This window comes from Homarus americanus, unplaced genomic scaffold (genome assembly GCF_018991925.1).
Source record: "Homarus americanus isolate GMGI-L3 unplaced genomic scaffold, GMGI_Hamer_2.0 scaffold48735, whole genome shotgun sequence".
NCBI classification, from domain to species: domain Eukaryota; kingdom Metazoa; phylum Arthropoda; class Malacostraca; order Decapoda; family Nephropidae; genus Homarus; species Homarus americanus.
The window spans coordinates 8,038-25,404 of NW_024711730.1; the positions used below are offsets into that span (position 1 = coordinate 8,038).

The 17,367-nt window shown below is 51.4% G+C and overlaps 1 protein-coding gene across 1 annotated transcript in view; it reads right to left on the reverse strand.

Moving 5' to 3' along the window:
- Positions 1-317: 317 nt before the first annotated feature.
- LOC121858778 overlaps positions 318-17,367 on the reverse strand; it is a 32,376-nt gene continuing 15,326 nt past the window's right edge. Inside the window, exon 2 of the mRNA XM_042355415.1 lies at positions 318-1,391. Within this exon, the coding sequence (XP_042211349.1) occupies positions 593-1,330 (738 nt within the window). The 5' untranslated portion in view covers positions 1,331-1,391 and the 3' untranslated portion in view covers positions 318-592. The remainder of the gene's footprint in view (positions 1,392-17,367) is intronic.

Below are 17,367 nucleotides of genomic sequence, written 5' to 3' on the forward strand. Positions count from 1 at the left end.
AACGCTTTGCTAAAGTCTCAATAAATAACACCGTAATTTTCGTCATTACCTGACAGTTAACACATGACAGTCACCATACAACACATGACAGTCACCATTCAACACATGACAGTCACCATTCAACACATGTCAGTCACCGTACACATGACAGTCACCATACAACACATGACAGTGACCATACACATTACAGTGACCATACACATGACAGTTAACACAAGGCAGTCACCATACACATGACAGTCAACATACACATGATAGTTAACACAAGAGTCCACCACACGCCAGAGTCACCATACGCAGGCTCCACATTACCTGGGAGTTTAGTCTCGCCCGGAGGATGGAGTTTAGTTCAGTTAGTCGGTCTTCATCTGCCACGTTCAAGTCGTCCTCAGTGTCCTCCTCGTACTCGTAGGACTTGTTGTCCTCGAGGTGGATGTTTTTCTCCACCTCGGCCTCCTTAATCCAGTCGGGTATGGTGGTGGAGACGCTTCTGTTGTTGCTGCTCCAGCTGGCTGCCCTCAGGTTCTGGATCAGCTGAGAGCAGTACGTGTAGTAGAGCATTTGGGACTGCTGGACCGCTGCAAGCAGGGCCTCAGTGTCCTTGAGAGCGGCCGGAGGAAGCAGACCTTGGGCGGCGGTCGAGGTCTGTAGCTGCAGGGAGGCGGTGAGTGGAGCAGCTACCCGGCACGATATCACTGTCACTGGTTCCTATCCCGGCAGGACTCCCGACCGAGGAGGTTCCCGCGTGTGGCGAGCGTTGCCTCTGTCGCGGCCTCATGACTGACTGACTTACGCCTTCTCCGGCCTCCACTACATCACCATTACCCCTGGCCGGCCCCGCCCCCAACCCTTGCCGCTTGTCGCTTCCGCCGCTGCTGCTGCTGGTGATGACGGTAGTGGTAGTGGTATTCTTGTCCTCTGCGGACGGTGGCCGGACATCTAAATCACAGACCAAATCAGATGGTTTTGGTGACTCCAGTCTTGCTCTCTTACACCCCACTTCTGACGTAAATAAACAGGAGACATCCCAGGCTGTGGAGGAGGGCGGAGAGTTAGCGGATGAAGGGCGGGGAAGAAAGCGCGTGACAATGTCTTTTCTTTGGTGTGGGATATACCGACTGGCAGATGTCTGAGAGGAGCGCACCATCATGGCGTCTGCAGGCAGCTTGGTGATGGGCTGTAGGACAGTTTCCATCCGGTGCTTGGAGTCTTCCCTGAGATGTGACCAAGAGGAGTGGTGAAGTACTAGCTGACGGCGACTACTGGTGGTGAGGTCCATGGGTACGTCCTCGTGTGGTGGTCTCGCGCCCGCTAGTGTCAATATCTCCATGGTGACGTCGGGTACTACAAGGCCCGCGTCGAGATCACCTGAGGCTCAACAAGAACTCAACCTGGCAAGGAAAAGAGAGAGAAAAATTGTGAACGGTTTATTTCGTAAAATTTCCGCTTTATAACATCCTCACTATTACCAACAGTTTAACACTACAAGGAACTAGTATTAACACGGTTTTATCCATAGACTTTGGTCAGTATAAAGGAATAGTTCGTTCAGACAACAGTTTGATAATAAAGAGAAAATCCTTAGCACATTTCCCTTCAACCAATTAACTGGCCTTCTAGTAAGAGTGTGAGGTCGAGTCTATTCCATGGCTGTGTAGTAAGGTCAGAGTCTTATTCCACTGGCTGTCTTGTGAGCGTGTGGTCGAGTCTCCCACATGGCCTTCTTGTGGTGTGTGAGGCCGAGTCTCCCACATGGCCTTTGGGTGAGGTGGTCTACTCCCACATGGCCCTAATTGTGAGAGTGTGAGCAGAGTCTACTCCACATGACCGTGGAGTGTGTGAGGCCGAGTCTACTCCACGCTTCTTGTAAGTGCATGAGGTGAGGCCAAGTCTATTCCATATGAATAGTCAAGTAAAGACCAATTCGCTAATCAATAGAGTGCAAAGTGTTCCTTATTTGTTGGGAGCTCCGTAAGGAGGAGAGCGTTGTAAAGTGTTCCTTATTACAACACAACACAACCCATTACAACAACACAACCTATTACAACACAACACAACCTATTATAGCACAACACAACCCATTACACGAACACAACCCATTACAGGACAACACAACCCATTACAACAACACAACCCATTACAACAACAACCCATTACAACAACACAACCTATTACAGCACAACACAACCCATTACACGAACACAACCATTACAGCTGACCCAACCCATTACAACAACACAACCCATTACAAAACACCAACCCATTACAGCCTAACTTATATAACAACACAACCCATTACAACACAACATAAAACCATTACAACACAACATAACATTATTATAACACAACAGAACCCATTACAACCTAGCACAACCTACTAACACAACACAACCCATTACAACACAACCTATTATAACACAACCCAACCCATTACAGCACAACACAACCCATTACAACCTACCCATTACAACCAACCCATTACAAAACCACACAAAACATTACAACACAACACAACCCATTACAACACAACACAACCCATTACAACACAACACAGCCTATTATAACACAACACAACCCATTACAAAACCAACACAGCCCATTACAACCCGGCCTGACCCATGACAACAACACAGCCATTACAAAACAACATGACCCATTACCCTGCACAACCCGTTATAACACAGCCTGACCCATTACAACAACACAACTCATTACAACCCAACACAACCTATTACAACACAACACAACCCATTACAACATAGCACAGCCATTTACAACCACAACCCATTTACAAAACAACACAACCCATTACAACATAACATTATAACACAACCCAACCCATTACAACACAACACAACCCATTACAACACGCAACCAATTACAACACAATACAACCCATTATAACACAACACAACCCATTACAACAACCAACCCATTACAACACAACACAACCCATTGCAACACCACAACCCATTGCAACATACCACAACCCATTGCAACAGGCAGTGACATGTTGGGTAGTGGCGGTGTCGAAGTAGTGTTGTGACATGTTAGTTAGTGTAGTGACATGTCGGTAGTGTTGACATCCGGTAGTTAGTGACATATAGTGTTGACAGGTAGTGGTGTGTCGGGTGGTGTGACAATGATATGGTGACATGTCGAGGTAGTGTTGTGACATGGTAGTGTAGTGACATGTTGGGTAGTGTTGTGACATGTTAGTGGTCTAGTGACGTGTCGGTAGTGTTGTGACATATTGGTAGTGTAGTGACGTGTCAGGTAGTGTAGTGACGTCGGGTAGTGTTGTGACATCGACAGAGTGTTGTGACATCGACATATCATATTGTAACACACACACACAACTGACAATGTTCTCATATGGCCCGTCACCTTACACAGTGCATCACAACAATGCCTTCAGAGTGAGAGTCGACTCAGCTGAAAGGTAGGAGGCAAACAAGCGGAAAAACCAAAGTAAACTAAACAAAAACAAGATAAAATAGACACCCGCCAAAGTCCCTCGTCGACAAGAATATCCTCTAGGATGGAATAGGGCTGGGTGGAGTGAACTGGGGGGCTGGGTGGGTGAGCAGGCTGGGTGTAAGGTGAACAGAGGCTGGGTGGAGTGAACTGGGGCTGGGTGTGAACTGGGGGGCTGGAGTGAACTGGGGGGCTGGGTGGGTGAACTGGGGGGGCTGGGTGGGTGAACTGGGGAGCTGGGTGGGTGAACCTGGGGGCTGGAGTGTGAACTGGGGGGCTGAGGTGAACTGGGGCTGGAGTGGGTGAACTGGGGGCTGGGTGCGGTGAACTGGGGGCTGGGTGAACTGGGGGCTGGGTGGGTGAACTGGGGGCTGGGGGCTGGGGGGTGAACTGGGGGCTGGGTGGGTGAACTGGGGGGCTGGGTGACTGGGGGCTGGGTGGGTGAACTGGGGCTGGGTGGGTGAACTGGGGCTGGGTGAACTGGGGGGCTGGGTGAACTGGGGGGCTGGGTGGGGGTGAACTGGGGGCTGGGTGAACTGGGGGCTGGGTGAACTGGGGGCTGGGTGAACTGGGGGGCTGGGGGGCTGGGAACTGGGGGTGAACTGGGCTGGGTGAACTGGGGGCTGGGTGGGTGAACTGGGGCTGGGTGAACTGGGGCTGGGTGGTTATTATACATTTGTGCCTTGCTTCCTCTATGTATCCCCATCTGAGACTACACCATCCTACTCTCAATACACTCCACCATCCTACACTTACCCACCATCTACACTATCCACCATCCCCTACACTACTCCACCATCCTACACTACCCCACCATCCCTACCTCCACCATCCTACACTACTCACCATCCCGCCTCCACCATCCTACACTACCCCCACCATCCTACACTGCTCCACCCTTCATACTCCACCATCCTCTCTCCATCCACTACTCCACCACCCTGCACCTACCCCCACCCTACACCACAATACCCTACCACCATCTACACTCTCCTGCATCCTGCACTACTCCACCACCCTACACTACCCACCATCCTACACTATCCCATCACTCCTGCTCACCATCCTCACTACTCCACCATCCACTACCCCACCATCCTACACTACCCACCATCACACTACCCCACCATCCTACACTGCCCCACCATCCTACACTGCCACCATCCTGCACTACCCCACCATCCTCACTATCACCATCCTACTTCTCCACATCCTACACTACTCCACCATCCTACACTGCTCACCACCCCTACACTACCCCACCTCCTACACTCCCACCATCCTACACTGCCACCACCCTACACTGCCCCACCATCCACACTCTCACCACCTACACTCCCCACCATCCTACACTACCCCACCATCCTACACTTATCCACCATTACACTACCCCACCATCCTACACTACTCCACCATTATACCCCACCATCCTGCACTGCCCCACCATGCCACCATAAATCCTGCACTACTCCACCATCCTGCACTGCTCCACCATCCTGCCTCCCCACCATCCTGCAACACCATCCTACACTGCTCACCATCCTGCACTGCTCCACCATCCTACACTGCCCACACCATCCTGCACTCTCCACCATCCTACACTGCTCACCATCCTACCCCTTTCTCCACCATCACACTACCCACCATCCTACACTACCCCACCATCCTACACTGCTCCACCATCCTACACTGCCCACCATCCTGCACTGCCCACCATCCGCTATTCCTCCATCCTGCACTGCCCCACCGTCCTGCATATCACCATCCTCACTGCCCGCATCCACACTGCTTCACCATCTACATCACCATCCTGCACTGCCCCACCGTCTACACTACCCCACCGTCCCACACTACCATCCTGCACTCATACTCCTGCAGCATCCTACACTGCCCCACCATCCTACACTTCACCCCACCATCCTGCACTTCCTCCTGCATCCTACACTGCCCCACCATCCTGCTGCCCATCCCCTGCACTGCCCCACCATCCTGCACTGCTCCACCATCCTACACTGCCCACCATCCTACACTACCCACCATCTACACTGCCCCACCGTACACTGCCCACCATCCTGCACTGCCCACCATCCTGCACTATCACCATCCTACACTGCCCACCATCCTACACTACCCACCATCATACACTGCCCACCATCCTGCATACCCCGCCATCCTACACTGCCCCACCATCCTACACTGCCCACCATCCCACACTGCCCACCATCCTGCACTATCCACCATCCTACACTGCCCACACCATCCACACTGCCCCATCCTGCACCCCACCACACTACCCTGCCTTCACTCTCCACCATCCTACACTACCCCACCATCCTACTGCCTCCCACCATCCTACACTGCCCACCATCCTACACTGCCCCACCATCCTACACTGCCCACCATCCTACACTACCCCACCATCCTCACTTTCTCACCATCACATATCCACCATCCTACACTATCCACCTCCCATCCTGCACTACTCCACCACCCTACCACTACCCCACCACCTACACTACCCCACCATCCTACACTACCCCCACCACCTACACTACCCACCATCCACACAGCTCCCCATCCGCACTGCCCACCATCCTGCACTCTCCACCATCCTACACTATTCACCATCCTACACTTCTCCTGCATCCTGCACTTTCCCCACCATCCTACACTGCTCCACCATCCTACACTGCCCCACCATCCTACACTGCTCCCCATCCCTACACTGCTCCGCATCCTCACACCATCCTACACTGCCCCACCATCCTCACTGCTCACCATCCCACACTGCCCCACCATCCTACACTACTCCACCATCCTGCACTTTCTCCACCATCCTGCACTACCCCACCATCCTACTTTCACCACCATCCTACACTCTCCACCATCCTACACTGCTCCACCATCCTAGCCTACCCACCATCCTGCACTGCTCCACCATCCTGCACACTGTCACTACCCCTGCATCCTGCACTACCCCACCATCCTACACTTCTACCATCCTACACTGCACACCATCCTACCCTGCCCACCATCCCACCCCACCATCCTGCACTACTCCACCATCCTACACTACTCCACCAATCCTACACTGCCCATAATCTCACACTTTCCCCACCATCCTCACTGCCCCCACCATCCACACTACTTCCACCATCCTCGCACCCCACAAGCCACTACACTGCTCCTGCACTCACCACACTGCCCCACCATCCACTGCCCCTGCATCCTACTGCCCCCACCATCCCGCTGCTACCATCCTACACTACCCCACATCCCACACTACTCACCATCTACACTGCTCCACCATCCTACACTACCCACCATCCACTTCCACCACCCTACACTACACCATCTACACTCTCCACCATCCTACACTGCCCCACCATCCTACACCATCTGCACTACTCCACCATCTACACTACCCCACCATCCTACACTACCCACCATCCTACACTACCCACCACCTACACTACTCCACCATCCTACACTACCCCACCATCCTGCACTACCCCACCATCCCCTGCCACTCCACCATCCTACACTACCCCACCACCACACTACCCCACCATCCTACACTACTCCCACCATCCCTACACTACCCCACCATCCTACACTACCCCACCATCCTACACTACTCCCACCATCTACCTCCCACCATCTACCTACTCCACACCATCACACTACCCCACCATCTACACTACCCACCATCTACACTGCTCCACCTCACCACCACCATCTGCACTGCCCCACCGTCTGCACTGCCCGCAAATCTCTGCCCACCCCACGCCACTCACCATCTACACTACCCCACAATCACCACTACCCCACCGTCCTCACTGCTCCACCACCTACCTGCCCCACCACCCTACACTGCCCCACCATCCTACACTGCTCCACCATCCTGCACTGCCCCCACCATCACACTGCCCACCATCCTGCACTATCCACCATCCTACACTACCCCACCATCCTACGCACCCACCATCCTACACTGCTCACCATCCTACACTGCACCATCCTACACTGCCTCCTCACCATCACCTACACTCACCATCCTACACTCCACCCACCATCCTACACTATCACCATCCTACACTACCCCATCCTACACTACTCCACCATCCTGCACCCCACCATCTACACTACCCCACCATCTACACTACCCACCATCTACACTACCCCACCATCCCCCCCCACACCATCTCCCCTGCTCACCATCCCACACTGCCCCACCATCCTACACTGCCCCACCATCTACACTCTCCACCATCCTGCACTACTCACCATCTACACCTGCCCCCACCATCCCTACACTACCCCACCATCCTACACTACCCCACCATCCTACACTACCCCCACCATCTCCTACTCCCACCATCCTACACTACCCCACCATCCTACACTACCCCACCATCCTACTGCTACCCCACCATCTACACCACTCCACCATCCTACACTACCCACCATCCTACACTACCCCCCATCAACACTACCCCACCATCCTACCTACCCCACCATCCTACACTACCCACCATCTACTACCCACCATCCTACACTACCCCACCTCACTACCCCACCATCCCACTGCCCACCATCCTACTACCCCACCATCCTACCTACCCCACACCATCCTGCACTTTCACCCACCATCCCACACTACTCCACCATCCTACACCTACCCCACCATCACACTGCCCACCATCACCACTGCCCACCATCCTGCCTCTCCACACCATCACACTACCCCACCATCCCACTGCCCTCCCACCGCCCTGCATCACCGCCCTACCCCACATCCTGCACCCCCACCATCTACACTATCCACCATCCTACTACCCCACCTCACCCACACCATCCACACTACCCACCATCCACTACACTACCCCACCATCCACGCACTACCCCACCATCCTACTACCCCACCATCCTACACCGCCGCACCATCCCACACTACCCACCATCCTCCCACCATCCCTACACACTACCCACCATCCTACACTACCCCACCATCTACACTACCCCACCATCTACACTACTCCACCATCCTACTACCCCCACCATCCTACACTACTCCACCATCCTACACTACCCCACCATCCTACCACTACCCCACATCCTACACTACCCACCATCTCCACTGCCCCCATCCTACACTACTCCACCATCCTGCACCATCACCATCCTGCCTACTCCACCATCCTGCACTGCCCATCCTGCACTGCCCACCATCACTACACTGCCCACCATCCCACACTGCTCCACCATCCTGCACTGCCACCATCCTGCACTGCCCCACCATCCTACACTACCCCCCACCATCTACACTGCCCCACCATCTACACCTCTCCACCATCCCACTACCCCACCATCCTGCACTGCCACTCACTACACCATCCTACACTACCCACCATCCCTACACTACCCCTGATCACACTACTCCACCATCTACACTACCCCACCATCCTACACTACCCCACCATCCACACTATCCCACCATCCTACTGCCCCACTCACTACCACCATCCTACACTCACCCCACCATCACTGCCCTACCCCACCATCTACACTGCCCCACCATCTCACTTCACCCACCATCTCCCCTCCTACCATCCTCCACTACTTACCATCCCTCCTACCACACTGCCCCACCATCCTACACTGCCCACCATCCTACACTACCCCACCATCCTACACTGCCCACCATCCTACACTCTCCCACCATCCTACACTGCCCCACCATCCTACACTACCCCATCCGCACTACACCACAATCCCCACTACCCCTGTCTACACTACCCACCATCCTACACTACTACCATCCTACACTGCCCACCATCCCACACTGCCCCATCACACTACTCCACCAATCTGCACACACCATCCCTCCTACACTACTCACCATCACCACTGCCCCACCATCCTACCCTCCACCTCCTACCTTTCCTCCACCATCCTACACTACCCCACCATCCTACACTCTCCACCACCCACTACTCACATCTACACTGCCACCATCTACACTACCCACCATCCTACACTACCCACCATCCTACACTACTCACCATCCTACACTACCCCACCATCCTACACTACTCCACCATCCTCACTACCCCACCATCCTACACTACTCCACCATCCCACACTACCACCATCCTCACACTACCCCACCATCTACTACCCACCATCCTACCTCCCCACCATCCACACTACTCCACCATCCTACACTCCTCACCACCTACACTACTCCACCATCCTGCCTCCCACCATCTACACTCTCCACCATCTACACTACTCCACCATCCTACACTACCCCACCATCCTACACTACCCCACCATCCTACACTACTCCACCATCCTACCCACCCCACCATCCTACACTACCCACCATCCTACACTACCCCACCATCCCTACACTACTCACCATCCTACACTACCCACCATCCCACACTACCCCACCATCCTACACTACCCCCACCATCACACTCTCACCATCCACACCCCATCTACCCACACACTGCTCCACCATCTCCCACCATCTCCACACTACCCACCATCTGCCTACTCCACCATCTACACTACCCCACCATCTACACTACCCCACCATCCTACACTCTCCACCATCTACACTACCCCACCATCCTACCCCCAATCCTACACTCCCCACACCTCCCATCCACTCCCCACCTCTACACTACCCCCACCTCTACACTGCTCCACCGTCTACACCTCATGCTCTCACCATCCTACACTCCCCACCATCCTCCTGCCCCACTCCTCCATCTACTCCACCATCCTACACTCCCCACCATCTACACTACTCCCACCATCCTACCTCTCACCAATCTACCACTACTCCACCATCCTACACTACCCACCATCCTACACTGCCCCACCATCCTACACTACTCCACCATCTACCTACCCCACCATCCTACACCCCACCATCTACACTCCACCATCCTACACTGCCCACCATCACCCCTATCACCATCACACACCACCATCACCACACCCTACCCACCATCCTCACCTCCCACCATCCTCACTCCCCCACCATCACACTACCCCACCATCTACACTACCCCACCATCACACTATCACCATCCCACTCCCCACCATCCTACACTACTCCACCATCCCACACTACTCCACCATCCCACACTACTCCCACCATCCCACACACCCCACCATCCTACACCACCCACCATCCTACACTACCCCACCATCCTACACTCACCCCACCATCCTACACTACTCCCACCATCCTACACTACTCCACCATCCCACACTACCCCACCATCCTACACCACCCCACCATCCTACACTCATCCACCATCCTACACTACTCCACCATCCTACACTACCCACCATCCTACACTACCCCACCATCCCACACTACCCCACCATCCTACACTACTCCACCATCCCATACCACTCCACCATCCCACACCACCCCACCATCCCATACCACTCCACCATCCTACACTACCCCCACCATCCCATACCACTCCACCATCCCACACCACCCCACCATCCTACACACCACCCCACCATCCCACACTCACTCCACCATCCCACACCACCCCACCATCCCACACCACTCCACCATCCCACACCACTCCACCATCCCACACCACTCCACCATCCCACACCACCCCACCATCCCACACTCACCCCACCATCCCACTACTCCACCATCCTACACTACTCCCCACCATCCTACACTACCCCACCATCCCATACTACTCCACCATCCTACACCACCCCCACCATCCCACTACCCCACCATCCCATATTACCCACCATCCCATACTACTCACCATCCTACACTACCCCACCATCCTACACAAAGAACAATTAAAGTAGTATGTTTAATATTATATATATCTGTAGTTTACTACACCATATCGGGAGTCACACGTCACCTAGTTTCTTTGCCCGGTCTTAAATGCTATGGCACAGTTTTAATGTCGCTCGAACATTAACGATGTGTGTTTACCTAAGACCTCCCTCATTTCCTCTCTCCTTCCCTCCTTCCTCCCTCCCTTCCTCCCTTCTTCCCTCTCTCTCCCTCTTCCTCCCTTCTTCCCTCTCTCTCTCCTCCTCACTATTCAGCGTCAGTAGCTGGGGGAGAAATCGGCCTTCATCACTCATATCAGAGAGGTACATGCAGTGTGACTTCTCCTCCAGGTAAGGCTTTCTGTTTACCAGGCCCTACTCCCCACCTAGCCCTTACCTCCCCACCTAGCCCTTAGCTCCCCACCTAGCCCTTAGATCCCCACCTAGCCCTTACCTCCCCCACCTAGCCCTTAGCTCCCCACCCCAGCCCTTACCTCCCACCCAGCCCTTAGCTCCCCCACCCAGCCCCCACCTCCCACCCAGCCCTTAGCTCCCCACGTAGCCTTTAGCTCCCCACCTAGCCCTTACCTCCCCACGCAGCCTTTGGCTCCCCACCTAGCCCTTACCTCCCCAAGGTAACAAGGACACAGTCACCATGGTAACAGGGACACAGTCACCATGGTAACAAGGGACACAGTCACCATGGTAACAAGGACACAGTCACCATGGTAACAAGGACACAGTCACCATGGTAACAAGGACACAGTCACCATGACAACAAGGACACAGTCACCATGGTAACAAGGACACAGTCACCATGGTAACAAGGACACAGTCACCATGACAACAAGGACACAGTCACCATGGTAACAAGGACACAGTCACCATGACAACAAGGACACAGTCACCATGGTAACAAGGACACAGTCACCATGGTAACGGACACAGTCACCATGACAACAAGGACACAGTCACCATGGTAACAAGGACACAGTCACCATGACAACAGGACACAGTCACCATGGTAACAAAGACACAGTCACCATGGTAACAAGGACACAGTCACCATGGTAACAAGGACACAGTCACCATGGTAACAAGGACACAGTCACCATGGTAACAAGGACACAATCACCATGGTAACAAAGACACACTCACCATGGTAACAAGGACACAGTCACCATGGTAACAAGGACACAATCACCATGGTAACAAGGACACAGTCACCATGGTAACAAAGACACTCACCATGGTAACAAGGACACAGTCACCATGGTAACAAGGACACAATCACCATGGTAACAAGGACACAGTCACCATGGTAAAGACACACTCACCATGGTAACAAGGACACAGTCACCATGACAACAAGGGACACAGTCACCATGGTAACAAGGACACAATCACCATGGTAACAAGGACACAATCACCATGGTAACAAGGACACAGTCACCATGACAATAAGGACACAGTCACCACGGTAACAAGGACACAATCACCATGGTAAAGACACAGTCACCATGGTAACAAGGACACAGTCACCATGGTAACAAGGACCAGTCACCATGGTAACAGGGACACAGTCACCATGGTAACAAGGACACAGTCACCATGGTAACAAGGACACAGTCACCATGGTAACAAGGACACAGTCACCATGGTAACAAGGACACAGTCACCATGGTAACAAGGACACAATCACCATGGTAACAAAGACACAGTCACCATGGTAACAAGGACACAGTCACCATGGTAACAAGGACACAATCACCATGGTAACAAAGACACAGTCACCATGGTAACAAGGACACAGTCACCATGGTAACAAGGACACGGTCACCATGACAACAAGGACACAGTCACCACGGTAACAGGACACAATCACCATGGTAACAAAGACACAGTCACCATGTGGTAACAAGGACACAATCACCATGGTAACAAGACACAGTCACCATGGTAACAAGGACAATCACCATGGTAACAAAGACACAGTCACCATGGTAACAAGGACACAGTCACCATGGTAACAAGGACACGGTCACCATGAGACAATAAAGGACACAGTCACCATGGTAACAAGGACACAGTCACCATGGTAACAAAGACACAGTCACCATGGTAACAAGGACACAGTCACCATGGTAACAAGGACACAGTCACCATGGTAACAAGGACACAGTCACCATGGTAACAAGGACACTCACACCATGGTAACAATGACACAGTCACCATGGTAACAAGGACACAGTCACCATGGTAACAAGGACACACTCACCATGGTAGCAAGGACAAACTCACCATGGTAACAAGGACACAGTCACCATGGTAACAAGACCTAACCTAACCTACTCTAACCTACCCTACCCTAACCTAACCTAACCTGCCCTTGAACCTCAGTGGTGTACCCATAGCAGTTCAGCATAAACAGTACCAAGATGTGATACTTCCGGCTCCCACCCTCCCTCCTCCTTCCTACCCGTTTTCCTCCCTCCCATCCACATCCTTAACACCTCCTCCCATCGTCTAGTCATTCGGCTGCCCGTGAAAAATTTTACAGCGAGCGAAAAATTGTATATCATTTACCTATAAGATCCGTTCTACAGGTGGCAGAAAGATGAAACTGCTACCATAATGTTCCCGAATAAATTATATAAATATTTTCCCCCTAAAATTATCCATAACTGATCCTAAGTAGTTTATCTAGAAAGTTTGATTTTTTTTAAGTATATAAAAAATAAATATACTGTATATACGACGTATTTTGGGGCCGCGAATAGCGCTTTGCTTTCCACTCATAAGAAATGTTGACTCTTGTCCGTAATTGTCGTGGTAGATGGGACATAAGAACAAATGTAACATACAAAATAAGAAATAAATGATAAACTTCTTCCAATAAATTTCCCCCAAAAAAAAAATCACTAACATGAGCGTTATCACAATAAAATGACCTTATCTAAACATTGGAGACATTAACAGCACAGAAAACCATAATTTATATATATATATATATATATATATATATATATATATATATATATATATATATATATATATATATATATATATATATATATATATGAATTTTGTTTGTGTCCAGTCGAGACTGAGGCGGTAAAGGGAGCAATCAACATACCTGGCAGGCGTCTGAGGCCTCCGGACCACCCCCAGGCGCTTGTAAAGTACTCAGAGCGTATGCAGCACAGAGGAAAAATTTATTTCCCAAAACATTTTCCCCACATACACTCATACGCTTCTAATGTATGAAAATCCCAAGTGGCTAAAAATATCCATACGTAGATATACGCTTCTAATTTATTAAAGTGGCTAAAAATGTCCTTTGGCAGATGCACGCTACTATGCATGACCCCGAGAGAGTTCAGACTTCCTGCTCAGGTTATCGTATAAGGTGCCCTGGCTATACTCACACAATCAATTTAAAGTACTACTGTGGCCTTGAAGCTTCTCGTGTAGACGCTACTTCAACAACAACATTGTATAATAGGAGCCGAATATCTTAGATGGTACAGTAGTTGAGGATAAGTGTGTGTGTGTGTGTGTGTGTGTGTGTGTAATAATAATAATAACTAACGGTCTATTGAAAGAGCATAGCAGCCGGAAGGCTGAAAATATACAGTTACACAATTGGGGAATGGGTTTCGATTTTCAAATAATATACAAGTAACATAACATATATAACATAAGATATATAATAACTAGATGGGGGAAAAGCTCAAACTACAGTTCATTTCAACATAGTGACAGTGCAAGAAGTAGTATTTACTGGGAGTGAATAATTGTTTATTACAAGTTATTGATAATTTTTACAATGGTTGGGACTGGGCTGTTCTTATAACGATCAGTTCGTGCACGTATGGGCTGGATGCAGTTGTGGCGTCGAACAGCAATTCTCGGGCTAGGGATCTCAGGTATTACGGGGAGCAATAGTTATGTGCTCCCGTGGGAGAGACTGTGTCCTCTCAGCTCTGGCCAGTGAGGTATCCCCGTTCGGGAGGTACCAACTTGCCAAACCTTAATTCAAAATGTTGCTGGACTAGCGCTGGAAAGTCTCTACACTGTCGCAAGATTTGAAATACAAGTCTCTAGAGAAATCTCCAACCATATACCTACATTGATTACCACCACTTATAATCCGGGTACCAAAAACGACTGCAACATCTATTTTAAATTAATTTCAGCCCAGTCTTCCTTGTTATGACGTGTCTGTAGGTTACTCGCTCTTCAGGACTTCCTGGTCCTGGAGGAGTCTTGGTACTCTTCCATAGGACCAAGTTGGGTTACAGCATCACGTAGTAACTCATAGTTCACACAGAACTATATATAGGGTGTCACAGAAAAATGTCCCTGCCTGCCTCACTCCCTGCCTGTTCCCTGAGACACTGTGAGTTGGAGGGAGGGATGTAGAGAGCAGGGAGGGAGGGACATATTTCTGGGACACCTAATATATCCCTCCTCATTCCATACTTAAGAGACAAAATTGTGTCCAAAGTCGAGATTTTCATTTTGTTGGACAGTTTTCACTTCAACGGATACATTCAACTGAAGGTTGGCTCAGCATAAGAGAGTCTACTGGTGTACGGGGTCCGCCTCTCTACTGAATAAAGTCGTCAGCAGAATAACATACTACAAGTGGTGTCTCAGTAGTGAAGGTTTAAGGGAGGTAGTCTACTAGAGGGGCGAAGAAGACAGAATGTTTGATCACAACACTGACGGCAGCATATTAAGAGGCTTGATGTAGTGTATATTAGTGTACTGGTTATAAATACACGATGGTGCTAGAGAAACCTAACCTAACCTACCCTACCCTACCTACCGTAACCTAACCTACCCTAACCTAACCTACCCTAACTCAATTCCAATTTGGCTCTCTTACCCTACTCCTACCCTACCCTACCGTAACCTAACATACCCTAACCTAACCTACCCTACCCTAACCTAACCTAACCTAACCTACCCTACCGTAACCTACCCTACCGTAACCTACCCTACCCTACCTTAACCTAACCTAACCTAACCTACCCTACCCTACCCTACCCTACCCCCTGCAGATAGCGTAATGGTGTTTAATCATCAGGTGAAATAAGCTGGGAGGCTAATGCTCAGGTGATCCAGATATTCATCATTGGAACACCAGATCCACTCGTTTACAGTGGTGGAGTGGGGGTGGAGTGGGGGTGGAGTGGGGGTGGAACGAGTCTGAGAGAGGGTGGTGCGGAGTTGAGAGGATGGTGGAGTGAGGGTAGAGGATGGTGGTGAGATTGGAGTGTAGAGGTGAGTAGGGTGGAGTAGAAGTGGAGTAAGGTAGATTGAGTGGAGTAGGGTGGGTAGAAATTGGAGTAAAGGGAAGATTGAGGGTGGAGTAGGGTGGAGTGAGGGTGGAGTAAGGTGGAGTGTGAGGGGTGGAGTAGGGTGGAGTGAGGGGTGCAGTAGGGTGGGTGAGGTGGAGTAGGTGGAGGCGGAGTTGGGTGGAGTGAGGTGGCATAATTTTGAGGGTGTGGGAACACCTGGCGCACTTTTTAGAAATGTACCAAGCCAGCTGAGAGAGAGAGAGAGAGAGAGAGAGAGAGAGAGAGAGAGAGAGAGAGAGAGACTTCCACTATTAGCTAACCTGGATAATATATACTGTCCAAGTTGTGTACGTAGGGGAGCTGAGTTAACTACTGCCCGGCCCTCCCTACGAGCCGAGAGTACCTCCTCCCTCCCTCCCTCACCCACGTCACATCTCCCTCCCTCAAGGGGCAATTGTTGGTGTCATTATATATTACAGTACTTCGCTTAAACAACTGTGTGTGTGTGTGTGTGTGTGTGTTTGTGTGTGGGTGTGCGTTCCCCTGCCAGTACACAGCCTCCTCACCATCAAGACTCCTGTTGTGCCTCCTCGTGGCAACACGCGGTAACTGGGTGTCTCGTGGGCCCAGGCTAGACCAGCAGGGGATCTCGGGTAGCAGTGGACCCCAGAGTGACGGCGCATAGGCCCACTGGCATGTGGACTTGTACTGGCGTTTACCAACTACCGCCCCGATGCCT